This window comes from Prunus mume, linkage group LG2 (genome assembly GCF_029339155.1).
Source record: "Prunus mume cultivar Tortuosa linkage group LG2, ASM2933915v1, whole genome shotgun sequence".
NCBI lineage: Eukaryota > Viridiplantae > Streptophyta > Magnoliopsida > Rosales > Rosaceae > Prunus > Prunus mume.
In genome coordinates this window covers 16,965,949-16,984,357 of record NC_142699.1, presented here as the reverse complement: position 1 = coordinate 16,984,357, position 18,409 = coordinate 16,965,949, and the positions used below count along the sequence as shown (strand labels likewise).

Below are 18,409 nucleotides of genomic sequence, written 5' to 3'. Positions count from 1 at the left end.
GAAGAATGGAATTCTTTTTGAAGCTGTTGCAGGATGGCTGTAGAGAGACAGAAGCACTAGGCGCATTTAAGATTCATTCGAGTCATAAGGGCTGTTGCATTGCGTGTTTCGTTTTCTTGAAACAAACATGAATGATAAAAATAAAAATTAACACCAAATAATGACTTCATCAAGATTAAAAAGATCAAATTCATCGTACAGACATTTTGGTATTTGGTCACGCACAAATCAAGATCACAGAAAATACATGCTTCATCAAATGTGTGGTCAGGGCTGGTGGTATAAGGTGAAAAATTGATCTCCAAATACAATCTGGTTGAAAATAACAGTATGAGTAGGAGAAGCATATGATATGAAGATGCTGAGAGGTTCATACCAAGAATGGAGACTATAGAATCATGTCTCAGGGCTGCAGCACAAGGGGATATATGCAGCTACAAAGCTTATACAGGAGCAACAGCTGAACCACTTGTAAGCGGTTCACTAATCTCAAGGAGTTCATTACACAGCCCCGTGAAAACAACAGAATCGGTTTCAATAGGTTTAAACTTGACAAGAGCTGAGGGGACCAAATCCTCATCAGCTAGTGTTGCAGCTTTCTCCCCTGCTCTAGGAAAATGAGGGATCACCCGCCGTTTGATAGCTACAGGATTTAACAGCTCAAATTCCAAACTAGGCTCTTTCAATGCCGAGCTCACGTACTGGTTCATCAAGACCAAGCAAAAATTAAAAAGAAAAACTTTTTAAGTTAGTAAACACAAAAGTAAATATTAACTTTGAAGCCAATTGATTATAATATATCCTGTTTCTTTGTGTCTTCATTGTTTTCCCCTTATTTGGGCTGAATACATGATAGTTTTCTAACCAAACTTGTCTTAAACGTCGAAGACTACATCCATTCATACATCAAAGACTAATCATAACTAATCATAATCTGCAGGATAATACATAATATTAAAAATCTGGTGAAAATGCAGATTTCTATAGTTGTTGACAAATAATACAATTTTTGTTTCTTAAAAAAAAAAAAGGAATGGTTTTATAGCAGGCAGTTTTAATAAACCAAGGGAGCAGCTATGGGGAAATAGGAATTAGTAATTCTTATGAAAAGAACCACAACTGTATTTCAAATATGTCACTTGTTCAGAAAAGAACTAGAAACAACATATCTATATATTTACATGTACGGTACTTACAGCATATTCATTTTCACCCTGTTATATATCTAAACTACACTCATAGAATCAAAGACAACTAATTAAAACATTAGGAGGATGGTGAAAGACTAACCTCATATAGAGAGCTAGTTGACTCCCAAGGAGAAAAAACACCCTGGAGCACCACTCCATCAGGAAACTGGATCCGGACAACAGTTTTTCTGTACCTGTTTTTAGCAGCTTTTGCCTGCTTTTCCTTGTATGACCTTGGGATCAACATCTGCGAATCTTCAATCTTCTTCTTTCTCGTTTCAGCTTCTCTTTTTAGTTCCATAGCTGACAGGTTATAGAAAGATTCTGGTAGCTCAATTCTTGCTGCTACACTTTCAGAGACAGAAAAGAAGACCTTGGTCTGAACAAACCAAAAATTTAAGAGAATCGGAAGTAGTTAATTGAAAGAGAATGGATGAGACATAAATACTATAACAGGAAGCACTAAACAATGGTAATACAAAATAAAGGAAGCTTTTAAGGTTATTACACAGAACACACTGAGAATGGAGTTCAGTATAACCAGTTTAATCATTTGAAAGGTTGCCACAAATTCGGAAACAAAAAAACTTAATAAGGACATTGGACGAGAACAGGTTGTCTGTGCAAAGTAGATGAGCTAATTGTGATCATCCGTCTTTCTAGCATGGTAATATCATCATCTAACCGGAGTTTTTGGCTGCAGTGCTTTTCCCATCATTTAACTGGATTTTTCTAACGATATTTCTGATCTAAAATTTAACATACAACAATATCCAATTCTTCCAGAGTGTGCTTTGATTTTCTTTGAAAATGAAAATGCAATCCTCATACCTGGTGAATGGGACGAACTATAAAATATTTCATAAATTTTAGCTTGTGGCCAATAGTACCAACGCTCAACTAAGTGTTTCTTACATTTCATACATAAATTTATAACTTTCAGGGAAGATATGTCGAGGCATATAAAGTAGATGATCATTAATTACTGCCATAAAGGACAAAATAAAGATGAACAAGTGAACACCATCAACAGTAAACGTACCTGGCGGTCGACCTTCTTTGGTTCAATCTGTTCATCCACCTTAGGTGTATCAATTGATGGAGAATTTTCGATCTTTTGAAGTTCTTGTACCTTCGGTGGTTCCAGTAACGCTATTCCATTTTTCATCAAACTAATTTGTTCCTCCGAAGGGACCTCCATCATTGCCCACATATCCCCTTCCTCCTCTTTCAATTCAAACCCCACAAACTCCAGCAACTCAATGCCTCCCACAACCTCACCAATGGCCTCCCTTATCTTTGGATTACTCATCCGAATCTTTCTGAACTTCACGTTCTCCGGTTCCTTAACTATATTCCTCAACAGCCTAAGAACAACCTCCACCGATCCTGTAGCCGGATTTCCTGAGGCAAAGGTGCCAATGCGAGCTTCCAATTCACTCCGAGACGACCCAACCCCGATATCCTCCGACCCTGAAACACCAGGACCCTCTGCACTTTTATTGTCCACCGAAGTATTAACACAGGTATCTACATGTACGGAGACTTCGTCTTCTGACCTAAAAGATTGGCCGCAGATTGGACATTCGTAGACATTTAGCGTATACCCATTTTGGGATCTCTTCCCCGGAGTGATCAGAGAGTCAAATGGATCAAACCCATTTTCCGGTTTGCGATTAGGCTTGGAATTATTCGAAAACTCCGGCTTGTTCTGATCAAGATTCTGTGTTTTCTGAGGCGAAGGCTTGGGATTTGGCGAGGCAGCCGATGAACTAGAATTTGAATTTGAATTTGAAACGGGGTTGGGCTTGGGCTTGGATTGGGGAGCCTGCGATTGGCGGAGGAGGGCCGAATTAGCGGGACCTGATGAAGACGACCCCAAGACTCTACCTTGGCCCTTGAATTTACCAGAGGATGAAGACGAGAAGGGATTCTTGATGAATTCCTTGAACTTGTCACCCATCTTGATGTTAATTCGGCAAGGTGTTCAAACAGACACAAGGAGAAAAGCTAAAACAAGAGGTTTGATATATGAAGCAGAACCGGAAAATGAAATTAGGGTTATAAGGGGGTTTGATGAAGGAAGGAAAAAGTCGTGGTCAATTGGATTGGATTAGGAATTAACAATCAAGAATTATAAGAGCAGAGTTGCTTGGATAGTTCCGTTCTTTGTTGACTTCGCTCGGCCGCGGTTCATTGTCTAATTTTCCCCGCCAAACGGCATTTCGTCCTTAACGGCCGGGTTTCCGTCCCCGTCGATGTATTTTTTTTTATATATTTTTTTTGTGTGAAATCCTTGTCAATGTATTTATTTAATTAATATTTAAAATGCAAATTTTATTTAGCCTTGTGCAAGTTTTCTCTTTATTGTTTTTTTGGCCCTTTGGCCAATTAGTTGTTAGTTTAATTTTTTACAAATTTTCTTAACTCATGTTGCAATATTTCATCGTCACCTGGTTTATACTGAAACAATTGAATGACTGCCTAACTATGATTCATATTGAAGAAGGAGGCTCCAGATTGATGAGCAGACTAGGGGTTTCTAAACTGATTTTTTTTTTTTGGGTCTGATTATTCCAGTTATTTTTCCCTTGATCTTCCTCCTTGTAGCAACAAACTAAACTCAATTTCTGATTTAGTTCTCAAATTTCAATATCCAATTACACATATAGTACTATAAAAGATAACGGGTTGATGCTTCATTCAATCCAAAAGTCATAAAACTACTATAACGTAAGACATTTGATCCATATAATTACATAATTTCAACTTGACCATAATAACATATAAAGAACAAAATCACACTATTGATCACCTTCAGAATCAACCCAGAGGCTAATAATGCAACCAAGCTTTGTAGATCCTTGACCAAAATAAACAACCGCACGGCGATACTCAGTTTTTAACTAAAAATTAGTATATACTCCTTTTTTCTAATTTTGTTTAAAAAAATATTATAGCCGCACGGCTTTACTTTTTGGCACATGGCACACATGCGCTGGTATTTTTTTGAATTTTTTTTAAGAAATAGTATAGGCGTACGGCTATACTGGTTTCTAGTAATTTTTTTTTAAAAAATAGTATAGTTGTTCGACTTTACTTTTGTGACATGTGGCACCTGGGCAGGGGGTGCGTCCTTTTTCTTAAATATATAAATAGTATAGCTGGGGGCTATGCCTTAAAAAGAATATTTAATTCAGGAAATTTCACATAGACCTATGCCGATGAAATTTCATCAGGAAAGTTTTTTTAAAAAAAATTTAAAAAATATATAATTAATTTCTTTACTTTTGTTTTTTGGCATACTTCTTTAATTTAATATATGCAATTAAGTAAGATCTTAGCCTTTTTTAATTACTTTAATTAGTAATTATATTTTAATTATTATTTTATATTAAAAATATTAAAGAAAAAGTCAATAAAATAATTAATTTCTATTTATTAAGTCTTTTGTGAAATCATTTGGGTGTCTTAATTAAATTTCTCCATAGCCCAAGAGCCCAATCCATTACTATTAAGCCATTACTCGAGTCTCTATTTAGCCTTTTTGATTTTTTACTTTACCAAAGTTATTACCTATAGAAAGATTTTAGCACTTTCACGTTTAATAATATATTATACACGTATGCACGTATTTCTCATGTTTAATACACATGTTTTATACAAAAATTTCAATAAAACACACAAAATTCTCACATATTATTGAATAAAAATAATATTGTTTTAAAGGTATAGCTGGACGGCTATACACAATTTTCCCTAATTTTTTTAATGGTATAGCTGCGCGGCTATACTTGTTAATACACATGTTTTTTACAAAAATTTCAATAATACATACAAAATTCTCACATATTATTGAATAAAAATAATATATATTTTTTAAACGGCTATACTTAGTTTTCCCCTAATATTTTTTTAAAAATAGTATAGCCGCTAGGCTATACTCGTAGTATAGCCCCACGACATTACTTTCGTGACACGTGACCCTACGCACTGGGCGCGTCCTTTTTAATTTATAAATAGTATAGTCAGGCGGCTATACTTTTTAAAAATAATATTTAATTTGAGAAATTTCTCCGGCATAGACTTGTGTCGATGAAATTTCGTCGGTAGAGGTTTTTTTTTAATTTTAAAAATATAAAATTAGTTTCTTTACTTTTATTTTTTGGCATGCTTCTTTAATTTAATATATGTAGTTAAGTAATATCTTAGCCTTTTTGAATTACTATAATTAGTAATTATATTTAATTATAATTTAATATTGAAAATATTAAAGAAAAAGTCCATAAAATAATTAATTTCTATTTATTAAGTCTTTTGTAAAATCTTTTGGGTGTCTTAATTAAATTTCTCTATAGCCCAAGAGCCCTATCCATTACTATTACGCCATTACTCGAGTCTTTATTTCGCCCTTTTGATTTTTTACTTTTTCAAAATTATTACTCGTATAAAGGTTTTAGCACTTTCAAGTTTAATAATTTATTATACACGTACACATGTATTTCTCATGTTTAATACACATTTTTTTTACAAAAATTTCAATAAGACACAAAATTCACGTATTATACACATAATTCTCACATATTATTGAATAAAAATAATATATATTTATAATAAAAAATCGTATAGCCATACGGCTATACTCATTTTTCTTTTCTTTTTTTGGTTATAAAAACTATAGTTGTTCAGCTTTACTTTTGTGACACGTGGCAGTGTGGCACCTAGGCGATGGGCGCGTTCTTTTCTTTATAAATAGTATAGCCGCACGGCGATATTGTTTAAAAAGAATATTTAAACCGATAGGAAAGGTTTTTTTTTAATTTTAAAAATATAATAAAATAAGCAAGAGGAACAAGATAAACCTTGTCAAATTCAGCAATGCGGCTCACCTTAATGAGCTTTACCTTAATGAATCACCAGCAAAGGATCGTTTTGCAGCATCAGCATCCTCTTTCTTATTTATTGGTAGGACAAAAGGGTCACGATGAGCAAGGGCAGCTGCAATTGTTAAAGCAGGATTCAGGCATTGAAAGATAGAAATCATTAGAAACATCTTCCCAATGTTTGGATCCAATGGTAGTGTGCAAAGATGGTGACCTGTCATGTAAGATTTGTCAATCAACTACCAGAGCTGATATTTAGTAGAGACTTGCATAACTGATACATACCAAGTGGAGTAAGCCCCTCTATGTTATCTAAAGCTCCAATGGTTTTGAGAAGTTCGATTGCATTTTGAACAGCAAAAGGATCTGGTGGCTGAAGTGCCTTAGCCAAAAAAGACCCAACAGCTCCAAGCTGCAAACTTTTGATGTGGAGGCATAGCTCTTGCAAAGGTGTTCGGAGAATTTCAGGTAACTGATATTAAGGTGCAATTTTGAAAAGCTTAAGTCCCTTCATGCATTCATATCATACATGAAAATTATTTTGTGTAAAAATATTGACTAAGTATGAAAAATAATTTTTTGGAATAATTACTTTTTCAAGATAATTTTCAATGGCTTTTATTCCTTACACATCAAATAAAAAAACTTGATTTTACCTAAATGCTGAAAACGGAAATAAGGTAATCTGTATATCTGAAATGCACTACCACTAGCTAAACAAAGGAGAAATTTGAAGCACCCACAATGGTTTTTCCGGAGGAGGTGTAGCTACACCCCCTTACGCCTTAATAGGTCCGCCACTCACCCCAACACCTTTAAAACAAAAGAAACGACCATATTGGAGCTTTGTGGTATTAGCTAATGCAGATAAGGTCTAGGTCGATAATTCGCAGGATATTTTCGACCTCATTATCATTGTCAAGGTGAGCAAAATTAGCAAAGCATCCATGTTGAACTTTTGGTTAGCCACCACAGCCAACAGTGATCTGCAATCCGCACTGCAAATACATGATAACTTGCAATATATGTTCCTCGATACATAACTTCCAGTGAAAATTTATACTCCCATTACAATTATTAACCATATTATACACCAACAATAAGGATTGAATTAGAATTTTACAATCCTCGATACATGACTTCCTGTGATGTCTAACTAGCCTTCCTCCTCCAATAGAGGCCAAACCTGGATATCTAAGAGTATAACCTGTTCCAAATATTAATCCAGGCCAAGCCAGGATAGCTAAGAGCATAACCTATGACAAACGAACAAGCTCTAACCAAACACAAATGAGTAACAAAGCAACTGCATACCAATGTTATTTTGAAAAGAATGGCTTTCCACTTTCCGGACAAGCCGCAGCGAAACCGACCTTCTCCAACTCTGTACACATGGAGAGGATTACCTCTAAGCTCCAGGTTTACAAGATCAATACAATGTACAATGACCTGTTGCGTGACCAACACAATCAACCACTGCCTTAGTCTTAGACTGCAAAACCCTTTTTCTCCCCTAAGCAACCAGCCAGATTAGTATGATTGGCCTCTCTGCTTGGCAGGAGGCCGAACTTTGGAATTAGAGGCCTCTTTCTAGATCTATATTGCTCTACATGTTATGACATTTTCCTCCCATCAGCACGAGGACGACTTCCCTATTCCAGATGCATGAACCGGTTGCACCTAAGTTTCTCCCCATCAGTACGTACAGCTTAAAGATTGAAATAAAACCAACATAATTCTCAAGTTGAGAGGCTAAGATGTAAGCAGAGACCCAAAGAGTGAGTTAACACAGCCAAGACCCAGGCATAGAATGTTATTATGCAGACAAAAACAAAAAAAAGCCTGCTGGTAGGTTGTAACTTGTAGCAGTCTCAAATTGATTGTGCTTGCTTTAATCTATGGCACCTTAACTTCTAATCATCTACACCAACATTTATAACAGAAAAAGGATCAGTCCCAGACTGTTGTTGTTCACTATCAATACGTAAATACTTGACCAAAAAAATCAATACGTAAATAGCCTATGTATTAAGCATAATCCCAAATTAAATCTCACAAACCCAGATGCATATTAATCCGAACCAATGTACAGGACAACTAGTTGGATATATAAGCAGCACATACCCTAAAACTCAAATATCAATAACACATAATTATAGGGCAAATTTCCACAAATTCACACACACACAAAAATCCCTAATTTCCAAATTCACGAACACATAGCAACAGAAATTTCAAATCCGATTAAAAAGGAACTGTAGTTAACCCAATAATAATGTCTCCACCACAAACACAAAATAAACCTCAGAGCTCCACATCTAAGATCTAACAACAACTAAAACTTATCGAGTGGACTCAGTCGCGATTCTTCAAGCGTTCGACGCGCTGGTTCAAATGCTCGATACGGATGACGAGGTGGGTGACGGTGTAGAGAAGCCAGTAGAAGATCAAGGCGGCGGCGATCAAGAGCGCATTCCGCTGGCTCTTCATGATCGACTTCTGGTGGCGGAGGTGCTCGGAGGGAGTGCACGAGTCGCCCTCGCAACTCGGCCGAGTCTCGTACTTCCAGTAGATGTCCATCAGCAAGAAGAGGCAAAACGGCACCACCGACAGAAATGGTTTCAGGAGATTGCGGGTGACGGCGACGAGGCCCTTGCGGAGGCCGTCGAGGCCCGGGAGCGTCAGGAGCAGGACCATGATGGCCTCTGCAGCCGCGGCGTATCCTAGTACAACCCACTCCAAAGCCATCGGATCTCAGTTGCTTGCTTTCGGTTTCCGGGTTTGGGATTGAAAGAAGAAATTCTTTGCTTCGTGATTAAGGACTTCCTCGCGTTCTCCTCTCTCAGCGCTATTTATGGAGGACAGGGAAAAAGTAAAATTTCTCGATAAAGTCGGTTGATTGATGTTTAGGAGGTGCGGTGGAAGGCCGACACGTGGCAGACTCATTACTTAGACTGGTGGACATTCGTGATACAGGTGGAGACCCTTTTCCCTGGCCCCAAGTCTTTTATGGCGCTTTTTTCAGTCGTTTGGCCCAACCCATGTTTTGGATATGAATAACCCAATAACCCAATTACCCAATTACTCAATTACCCAACCCAAGTTTAGTCGTTTGGCCCAACCAGGTTCAAGTTTATTAGTAGTAGTTTTATTTCTCTTTTTCTGTTTACTTTCCCTAAACCCTAAATTAGAATAGAATCAGCCTTAGCATAAAATAAATTTGATTATCCGTTCATAATTTATACCATCTTGGGCTGACCCTTTTTTTCCCTTAACGATTGGGGATGGCTGGAGGATTTCCAAGTTAAGATATGTACCAATATTAGGAAGATACCCCACTAGACTTTGATTAAAAATTAGTTGGTTGGACCGACTTATTATTAAATTTCCCATATTTTTTCTAGGCTTTGATTAATTGTCATTATCTCACTTTTGCTATGTACCATGAATGTGAAACAGATTTTTCCTTGTTGCTGTTATTTTAATAAACATGTATAAATAATAAATTTTATGAAATAATAATGGAAAGTCTCATACCAACCCAAAGCCTTTGTCTTCCCTGTTGCCATATTGAAATAATAATGCATCACAAGGCCGTTTCTCACCTTTTTCTTTGGTTGACTTTTGAAGTCATAAAGACCCCATAAGAAAAGACTATGTATACGTGTGTGTATGTTGTGTATATATATATATAGAGAGAGAGAGAGAGAGAGAGAGAGAGAGAGAGAGAGCATCATTGCAATGGGGTTTCTGGCAGCTTCTTTGTCATTTTCATATTACATACAGAGAGCAGTTGTTTAGTTTAGTACCCTTTTGTCGCATCCATGACACATCACTTTGAACAAGCCCAACAATTAACAATTACAAATGAAAAAGAAAATTGTAAATATGCCTCGTGGAACGGACTGAGGGTGAAAATGCTCTGCTTAATTTAAAGGTCCACTTGATTGATTAATCTAGTCTGCAGACTGCCGCTTACAATTCAAAATGATATTAATCCCACCCCTTTGTTTGTTATCTCTCTCCCCATATTCAGGGTCTACTCCTTTATTCATTTATTAGTTTAAATAAATTAGATTTAAAACTCGAATTTTGTGCGCACTCATAATTTCTTTAAAGAAACTAGTACGATTTTATATTAAGAATCAAACGTAATTACACAACTCAATAAGAACATCCTTGATCAAATCAGACGGCAATACATTCTCTGCATATACATATTATATGGGGCAGAAATGGTTGAGATATAGGAAGCTTCATAAAATTATCCCAAGTAGATTGGGGCAGAAATGAAAACTCCTATCTTAGGCTAGGCTAAAAGCAAAGGGATAATGGATGAGAGAGAAGGTTGACGAATTAAATCCATGCCAGTTGTGCCTTTAAAAGCATATTATATATCAATGAATCTTGCCTTAATCATTGTTAGGATCATCATCTTTGATATCCAAATCCAATACTAGCTTCTTTTGACCAATTCTATGTTCTTGAATGTTAGGCAGCACAGCAATGCATAGTCAAATACACAGAGAGTTACTTTGGTTAGATGAAAAGCTACACGATATTGTACTGCTTAATCTCTCATTCATATATATAGCTAACTTCACCTAACAAAGAACCAAAAACATACCAGCAGCAATGAGATTATTGAAGAAGAAATGGACATTGAATTGGCATGAAATTAGATGAACATGTCACAACTTAATTTTTGGTAAAGTTTCCCACTCTGTGTATAAAGTTATCAAAAGTTTCATAACACTCAACAAAGACAATAAAGAAAGAAAGAAAGAAAAGCAGCACAAAGTCTACTTTTTTCACACAAATCTATGATGTTTCTACACATTATTTGTAAAACAATCGAATTAAAATTGTTAAGACTAGTTAAGTGGAACTGTGTGGGTGCAATGCAAGGAGTGAGGAATCTTTGTGCCTTTTCTTCTTATTCATCAGAGTTTGATTTCACTTGTTTCAAGGTACCTTTATGGCTTTATCCATATACATCTTTCTATCTACCCTCGCATCGTTTTCTTTACAAAAGGAAATGTGCCAGAAACTTCAAACAGCCATGGAGGGGAGGGAGGACAAAAGCTGGGGCCAACAACTTAGAATTGAAGCAAAAAAGAAGCCACCGAAAGCCAAATGAAATTACCAGGGGGAGAAAGAAACAGCTGCTGTAATTCAAATCTATCCACAATCTGAATTTATTTACCACCTGCAAAAGAATTAATACATAAAACAAGTGTAAGAGTTTTGACGGTGTATATACGCGTGATTGAGAATAACAAAATAATGTTATTTCCGTGACATGCATTGTTGTTGAGGGTATAGAGTGGGAATAGAGAGCAGAGAAAGAGAATATATACTGTACATTTTTCCTCGCACAAATACTTTCTGAAGTAAGAAAGAAACACGACGAGCAGTGCAACCCCTGCTATGACTCCAATCAATATTGCAAGTGTCTTCTCGAGCTCATCATTATTATCATCATCATCATCATCGTTGGGATCATCTGAAGCAGAAAAACATCAAACCATAAGAAAAAGATACCATCACTTTATCTTTATGCACAGCAAACAGAATAAAGTAGCAGTCAATAATAAAAACTGAATTATGAATGAATGAGTATGGTGATTTGATCCAACCTTAATTTAAAATGTTGATATTACTGAGTGTAATCTGTTTCTTTCAAGCCTAAACAGATTATGCAGTGTTTGATTGATACTTGATTTTCACCAATGTGGTAATTTTATTATACGGACGGAGGCTCTGTTTTTTGTTCTCTCATCAGATTCAAGCATTGAGAACAAACGGGTCACTTTTGGATATCATCACTAGCGCCATGGTGTTGGATTCCTTTTATGAATTCCTGATGGGGCAGAAATTCTACGTGGGTGTCCCAATTGAGATGCACAAATTATTACTACAATGAGCTTTTGAAATAGCTTCTTTGTTACACAAGAAAAAGTCCAATTACTTGAGTAATGCAATTTTATTTTGTTTCTCTTTGCATGGCTCAACTATCAATTAAAGAAAAAAGAAAACATGTTTATATTCATACACAATATGAACGAACTTGTTAAGGCAGGGATCGCTGGACTCACAAACTGCAAAATCCATTATCCATCAAAAGCAGAGGAATATAATAAGTTAACCACTCTGGAAAACTAATTAAGTACTTCTAATCACTACCAAACACTCTATACACAGGCACAAATAAAGTACATCAAACCAAACCCTGCTCACTGATTAAACAGGGGACAAGGATTTTTATAATTGCAGCACTCTTCTAGTACTAGTAGTAGTAGTAACGCACACTCTTATACGTGCACAAAAAAGGGCATAAAAAGAAAGATGAATTTACCAAAATAGCCAATCCAGAGACGTATCTCACGCGTACTACTCACTACTACTACTTACATGGGAATCTTGGTAAATTCGAATTCTTCAAAACATAAAAAGTTAATTTTCATTTTAACCAGAGAGAAAATAACCAAACCCCAGAAAGTGGAAACCACCATCCGGGGTGGCGAAACTGCTTACCATGACCGCCGTTGGAGGAGTGGTAGCCACCTTGCGAATACCGCGCGTAGCACTTAGCCAAGTACATGTCCCCCCACGCGCTGGGCCCACAGCCTGATTTGAGCTGCGCGATGGCCTCCGACAGACAATCCTGGCACTCGCTCGGACTCAAGTCCCCAACACACTGCGCCACACCCTGGACATTCCCGGAGCCACTCACCCTGTACGGCCTGTAGGTCCCGTCTCCGGTCCCAAGATACCCCAGCACGGCATCGCGCCTGGTCAACACGTCCGAGTCAAACCCAATCGACTGCCCACATTTCTTGATCACCACGGTCTTGTCCTCCACCCCCAAGAACGTCGAATTGTCGTACTTAATAAAGCAGCCCTCGAGCTGCAACGCGCCACCGCACGAGTTGAGGCATAGGTTACCGAGTTGACTCACCGAGCGGGCGACGCACTGGGCGCAGTCATTGTTGCTGAGGTCGCCGCGGCATTGGAAGAGGCCGTAGACGGTGTCCTGGGAGGAGGAGCCGGGGATGCTGAAGTTGTTGTAGGTGGTGAAAATGGCCGAGTTGACCAGGGAGGTGAGGAGCGAGTTGACTCCGGACTCGTAAGGCGAACCCGGGAGGTATTTTTGCTGGGAACAGCCGCCGAAGACGAAGGAGTTAATTGCAGAGGCGGATGGGGTTGCGAGGAAAGAAACAGTAGCGAGAAGGAAAACCCAAAGAAACACAAGTGTTTGATGAGAAGTTAAAGACATGTCGAATTGGGTTGGAGGCAGGCAGCTCCTCTAGCTAGAGAGAATTTAGAAAGAGAATTTTTGAATATGAAGTGTATGAAAGATATTGAAGAGGTTGTTGATGGGGTGCTGTCAAATAACAAATATGAACAGTTAGAAAGGCATAGGCTGCTACACTCTTTTTCTGTGGGTGTGTAGGTGCGTGCGTGTACGACAGAGAGAGAGAGAGAGAGAGAGAGAGAGAGAGAGAGAGAGAGGTTGCTTTGCTTTGCTTTGAGGGGAATTTACGTAAGGGGCTGAGAAACTTGATGCCTGGGGTGGGTGCGTATGGTATGTCTATGTTATGTGAATAATGAATTGGTTATGATTGGGGTGGGTGCTTATGGTATGTTATGTGAGCGTAACCGAGTCATCAGTGGTTAATTGGGAAGTTAAAATGCATTATTACGAGTACGAAAGTTTAGTGATGAGTGAGTTTAAAAGTCAATTATGGTTGAGGGGACTGGTTTTGGTTGACAGATTGACCACACCAGCCTCAAACTATTCTCTGTATGATTTACCTACTTCTACTAATGATTCTGAATAATAAGGTACTTTGGGCATTAAATTTATACATACATAAATTATTTATGAAATTATGAATGTGTTGATTAGCAAATGAAGCTCCCATGAAACCAAGTATAACGTAAGTTGCAATTTAAAGCTTTGAAAATGATTCGAAAATGATTTGTAAATAGTATCAGTTGAATTAATTAATGATTAACTTTCAACTGCTCCTTTAATTAAGCTAGGGCCGTATTATTAATTGACTTTCAAATCAACGCCTGCGAGTTTAGGTATATACGTACGACGACTAAGGAAAAAAGGAAAAGAAAATGATGTTCATTTTGTGACTTGAGAGAGATGCCCTTTTCTTTCTAGTAATCATTCAACGTTTACCGCAACATAAATTTATTAATATCCGGAAGGTTCATGAAGAAAACAACACGAATGTATAAATTATAATAAGTACAGTGACTAAGGTGCAAAAAGAAAGGATGAGGGGAAAAAGATATGATCTATCTATATGAATATCTAAACTAAATAAAATATATATAATATTAGTGCCACGACTCTGCCTTTTTGTTATATATTATTATTATGTATTGATACCTCAACGTCTCTCTCTTTCTTTCTCTCTCTCATTCCGCAAATGAATACGATATACTCCAATCAGGATCGGAGAAGATGTCATCCTTTTTTATTTATTTATGATTTTGGTTTTTTTTAATATATAATAAATAAAAACACAAGACATGCACATTTTCATGCCAAAGCGATGGAAATGGACTGATTTCTATCTACATGTGTTTTGTTTAGGAACAATCTATATTCCCTTTATCCCGCAATTGACTCACTAAATATTAGAGACTTGACTTGGAAGTTGGGTTGGGTGGACTGAGATGAGCAACAAGGGTTGTTCCATCATCAAGTCAAGTGGAAATTTCGGAAAAGGAAGCAACTGCAAGAGGGAAGGAAGGTCACCTTCAAATTCAAAAATAATAAAAATGAGTAACTAACAATACAATAATGAAGTTTCTTAGTCTTTGTCTTTCCATAGCTTTTGAATATTCATGTGCCCACAATAAAACAATCGGCTTTTTTGCCTCAACCATCCGACCATGCCATTGTCACTTTGCCCCTGCAGATAAGATTTCCCACCACCACTGCTTATAATGCTTGATTGGTACCTTCACCATTCTTTCTGTCTCGACTCTTTCTCAGAGCTGGCCATGCCCATGCCCAACCGATCATGTGCTAGGGTTATGGTTATATATTAAGGAAAAACGTAGCTATCCCCCGTGCTCTCAATTTAATATACAAATACTCTCTCTCTCTATCATGCACTTTGTGGTGCCAACAAAGTCTAATTCAGTGGAAAATGACATTAACTTGCAGATTAAAGGTCTTAAGTTCAAACTCATATGTCAACTTAGCAGTGTGTGTGAGAAATTCCCTTTCCCCTTCCTAACTTTGGCAAAAAAATTTTAAAAAAATAAATAAATCATGTACTCTGAACAAGCAAATCTATATGTCCTATATTCTATAATTTATCTTTGATAAATGAGAATTCAGTAGAAGATAACGGAAATTTTCTTCAAGGGCCAGTCAAGATCAGATGGACCTACGTATCAAAACCCAACTTATTTGCATTCGTGGACCGAGACGAACTGGAATTGGGATGGGTTTGGGCTTTCTGTAAAAATATGTGACTGGTTTCCTCTATTGATAGACAACCCTTTACGAACATATCAAATTATTCATATTCACTATATCAAATACAATATTATCATGTCCCACATCGGAAACTTGAACAACACCCGAAGAAACTGAAGCCAATACAGGGCTGCTTGTGACTATAAAAAATCAAACTATACACACATAACCTAACAAGCACTTCTTCCACAATCTCTAAACGATACGAACAGTAAACACAATAAAAATATACAGTCTTGTTGGTATATTCAGATCATCCACCCAGCAGGGGCAGGGCCAATTGGACCACGCCATCCTACAATTGGCCCTTTTTTTTCTTTCAGACAACACTGCATTAAGAAACAAAATTCCCAATATAATTCATCTTCCTTTGTTCATCATCTACACGTAATGTAGGTAGGAAATAGAGTTCAAATAAATCCATTCATCATTATTAACCAACTTTTCCAATAAGCTAGGAACAAATAAATCCAGTATGATTATAAAAAAAATTATTAGATTACTCGTTCTTTTTAGATGCTGATTTTTCGATTCTCTCCCTCTCCATGCGCTCGAATAGGCTTCCATCATAAACAGCTCTAATTGTATCTTTGCGCAATAAACCACGGCTGTCCTTGCAAAGAACATAGAGGATCTTCCATTCTGTCCAGCTGGCAACCCTACAGTAAATATTGGTTTCATCATCTCCGTTTCACTTCTCTTTAATTAGGGGACATATATAATTAAGGGTTTTCAAAACCTACCATCCTGCATAATCCTTTGGCTCCCTATTGGCCTTGAGCATGCCCATCAGTTCATCTGATGTCAAAGCATCGGGATGCGTATGAGCATGCTTGCAGAAGATGTCTTCAAACTTTGAAGGAACAAACCTGGACAATTATTATTGTAATTAAATATAAAATCCCAAAGAAAAGAAGCTTTGATTCTGCCTTCTGGAAATAATAATAAAAAGACAGAAGCAAGCAACAACAATGTCCAAAAAGCACTCAACTTTCCCTGTGCAAGAAAGCAATATTAAAATATACCTTCCGTGAGAATCATAGACACCGGAGTCGCTCCCGTGTTTGGCTTTATGGATGTTTTTGACTTCAATGGGAAGAAGCGGAGAAGGGAACTTTCCCTGCACCACACCGCATACAACAATTCACTCTCTCACTTGTGCACATGCAACTTAATTGTACATTTCCCTAAAACAAAATATTATAATAGCAGCAGCAAAAGCCAGAAGAACAGAAACAGACCATCATACATTTCCCTAAAACAAATTAATGTTGTTTCTTAATGTCACGTGTATTATTCTTGACAAGTTGATGCTTGCACATTCAACCAAATATTCTTTCATATAGATTAACATAATTATACAAAAGATTAGAAATTTGCAATATGACATTGTAACTTTTATAACTAAACCCATCTAAGTATAAAACCATTTTTAGTTTGGGATGGCGGAAAAACTTGTATGAAACGGAGATAACATGTTTAAATTTGCTATTCTTGATTAATCACAGACTGCCACATAAAAAAATTCTCACGCATAACATACTGTGATTAATCAAGTACAACAAAATAATGTTATTTGTTTCATGCAAGTGTTTCTCATAGGATGAATTCTCTCATAAGGGTAAAGAAACAGGGGTGCTAGCTGTGCTGTGGTGATCAGATCAAACATTCTTCAGCGCCACTAAGTCCAAGTCTAAAAATGCATAGATATTTTTCAGGTTTAGTTAGAAATATGTGGATGAGAAGGGTCCCATGTGTCTAAACTTCTAGAGACTTGGACAAATCTATACTGTACTTTACTTTTAAATATTCTCATCTGAGAAAGCAAATTTTATTCTAATGCCATGATAATCCTCATTCCTTTTTTACTTGTTGTAACTCATTTCGTTATTAAAACAATTTGTTTATTTTTGTAACTCACAAAGTACAAAAACCAGAAAAAGAGTATGGAGAAGAAATTATGAAATTAGTGGGGGGTTGGTTTTTTAACTAAAATCAGTAGTAAGTTGGAGTGGAGAGAGAGAGAGAGAGAGAGAGAGAGAGAGAGAGATACCTCGCGCGTCTTCTGACTGAGGGCCGCATTGATGAGAAAAGAACTTACTGTGGACAACAGAATGCCACAGCCAATTGCACGAAAACCTGCAATTGAGATCGAATTAATACACACTTATGTTTTAATTAAATATCATATATTAATAATGATAATATCTTAGGTAGATTTTGAGGAAGAAACAAATGAAAACCTTGAAAAGTCTCCCATGGATAAACAATGCCATCATGGTTCCTGTCAAAGAAGGCTACATGTCTCTGCAGAACGTCTTGTTCATTGGGTACGAACTTATTGTTAGCCGGTAAAGAAGAAGAACCCATATCTTTGAATCAAAGGGTGTGTGTTTGGTTGGATAGAGGAGGTCGGAGGTTGAAACTTGAAACTTGAGGAAGGTGAATTAACGAATGATGGATGAAAGGAAAGGAAAGGAAAGGCAACCTAATAACAAACGAGCGGAGCAACTTTAGCGACTTCTGGTTTGTTTTCGAAAATGTCAGATTCATAATATATATTTATAAAGACCCCAAAACATAAAAAAACAGGTGCCAATTTCAATTTAAAACTATATGGCATGCTGTGCCGATACATATCTGATTCTTTTTTATTAATTGAGTCGTAAAAGCTTAGCGCTGGCACGCCCCTGGCCCCCTCACGTTGACTCTGGCCCCATGTTTTACCACCTGTTTTTTTTTTAAATTTTATTTTTTATAAATACAAAATTATAAGACATTTATTATTACTTTTTATTGTTAACTTTATTATGACAGACGTG

The 18,409-nt window shown here is 36.9% G+C and overlaps 4 protein-coding genes across 4 annotated transcripts; all 4 read right to left on the bottom strand.

Moving 5' to 3' along the window:
* Positions 1-147: 147 nt before the first annotated feature.
* On the bottom strand, positions 148-3,483 carry PUX2 (plant UBX domain-containing protein 2). The gene is made up of 3 exons (XM_008223227.2): positions 2,233-3,483; positions 1,291-1,569; positions 148-701 (listed from the first exon to the last, which is right to left on the bottom strand). Exons 1-3 carry the CDS (start codon positions 3,151-3,153, stop codon positions 444-446), a joined length of 1,458 nt encoding a protein of 485 aa, XP_008221449.2. The 5' UTR covers positions 3,154-3,483; the 3' UTR covers positions 148-443.
* A 4,635-nt stretch (positions 3,484-8,118) lies between these two features.
* On the bottom strand, positions 8,119-8,928 carry LOC103321430 (uncharacterized). Its single transcript, XM_008223228.2, has one exon. It carries the CDS (start codon positions 8,819-8,821, stop codon positions 8,429-8,431), a length of 393 nt encoding a protein of 130 aa, XP_008221450.1. The 5' UTR covers positions 8,822-8,928; the 3' UTR covers positions 8,119-8,428.
* A 1,843-nt stretch (positions 8,929-10,771) lies between these two features.
* Positions 10,772-13,556, bottom strand: PDLP6 (plasmodesmata-located protein 6). Its single transcript, XM_008223229.3, has 3 exons — positions 12,611-13,556; positions 11,439-11,579; positions 10,772-11,282 (listed from the first exon to the last, which is right to left on the bottom strand). The coding sequence occupies exons 1-3, from the start codon at positions 13,350-13,352 to the stop codon at positions 11,272-11,274; spliced, it is 894 nt and encodes a 297-aa protein (XP_008221451.2). The 5' UTR covers positions 13,353-13,556; the 3' UTR covers positions 10,772-11,271.
* A 2,054-nt stretch (positions 13,557-15,610) lies between these two features.
* Positions 15,611-18,127, bottom strand: LOC103321432 (putative peroxygenase 4). The gene is made up of 6 exons (XM_008223231.2): positions 17,831-18,127; positions 17,641-17,726; positions 16,613-16,707; positions 16,331-16,456; positions 16,091-16,246; positions 15,611-15,916 (listed from the first exon to the last, which is right to left on the bottom strand). Exons 1-6 carry the CDS (start codon positions 17,955-17,957, stop codon positions 15,907-15,909), a joined length of 600 nt encoding a protein of 199 aa, XP_008221453.2. The 5' UTR covers positions 17,958-18,127; the 3' UTR covers positions 15,611-15,906.
* Between the last annotated feature and the right edge of the window lie 282 nt (positions 18,128-18,409).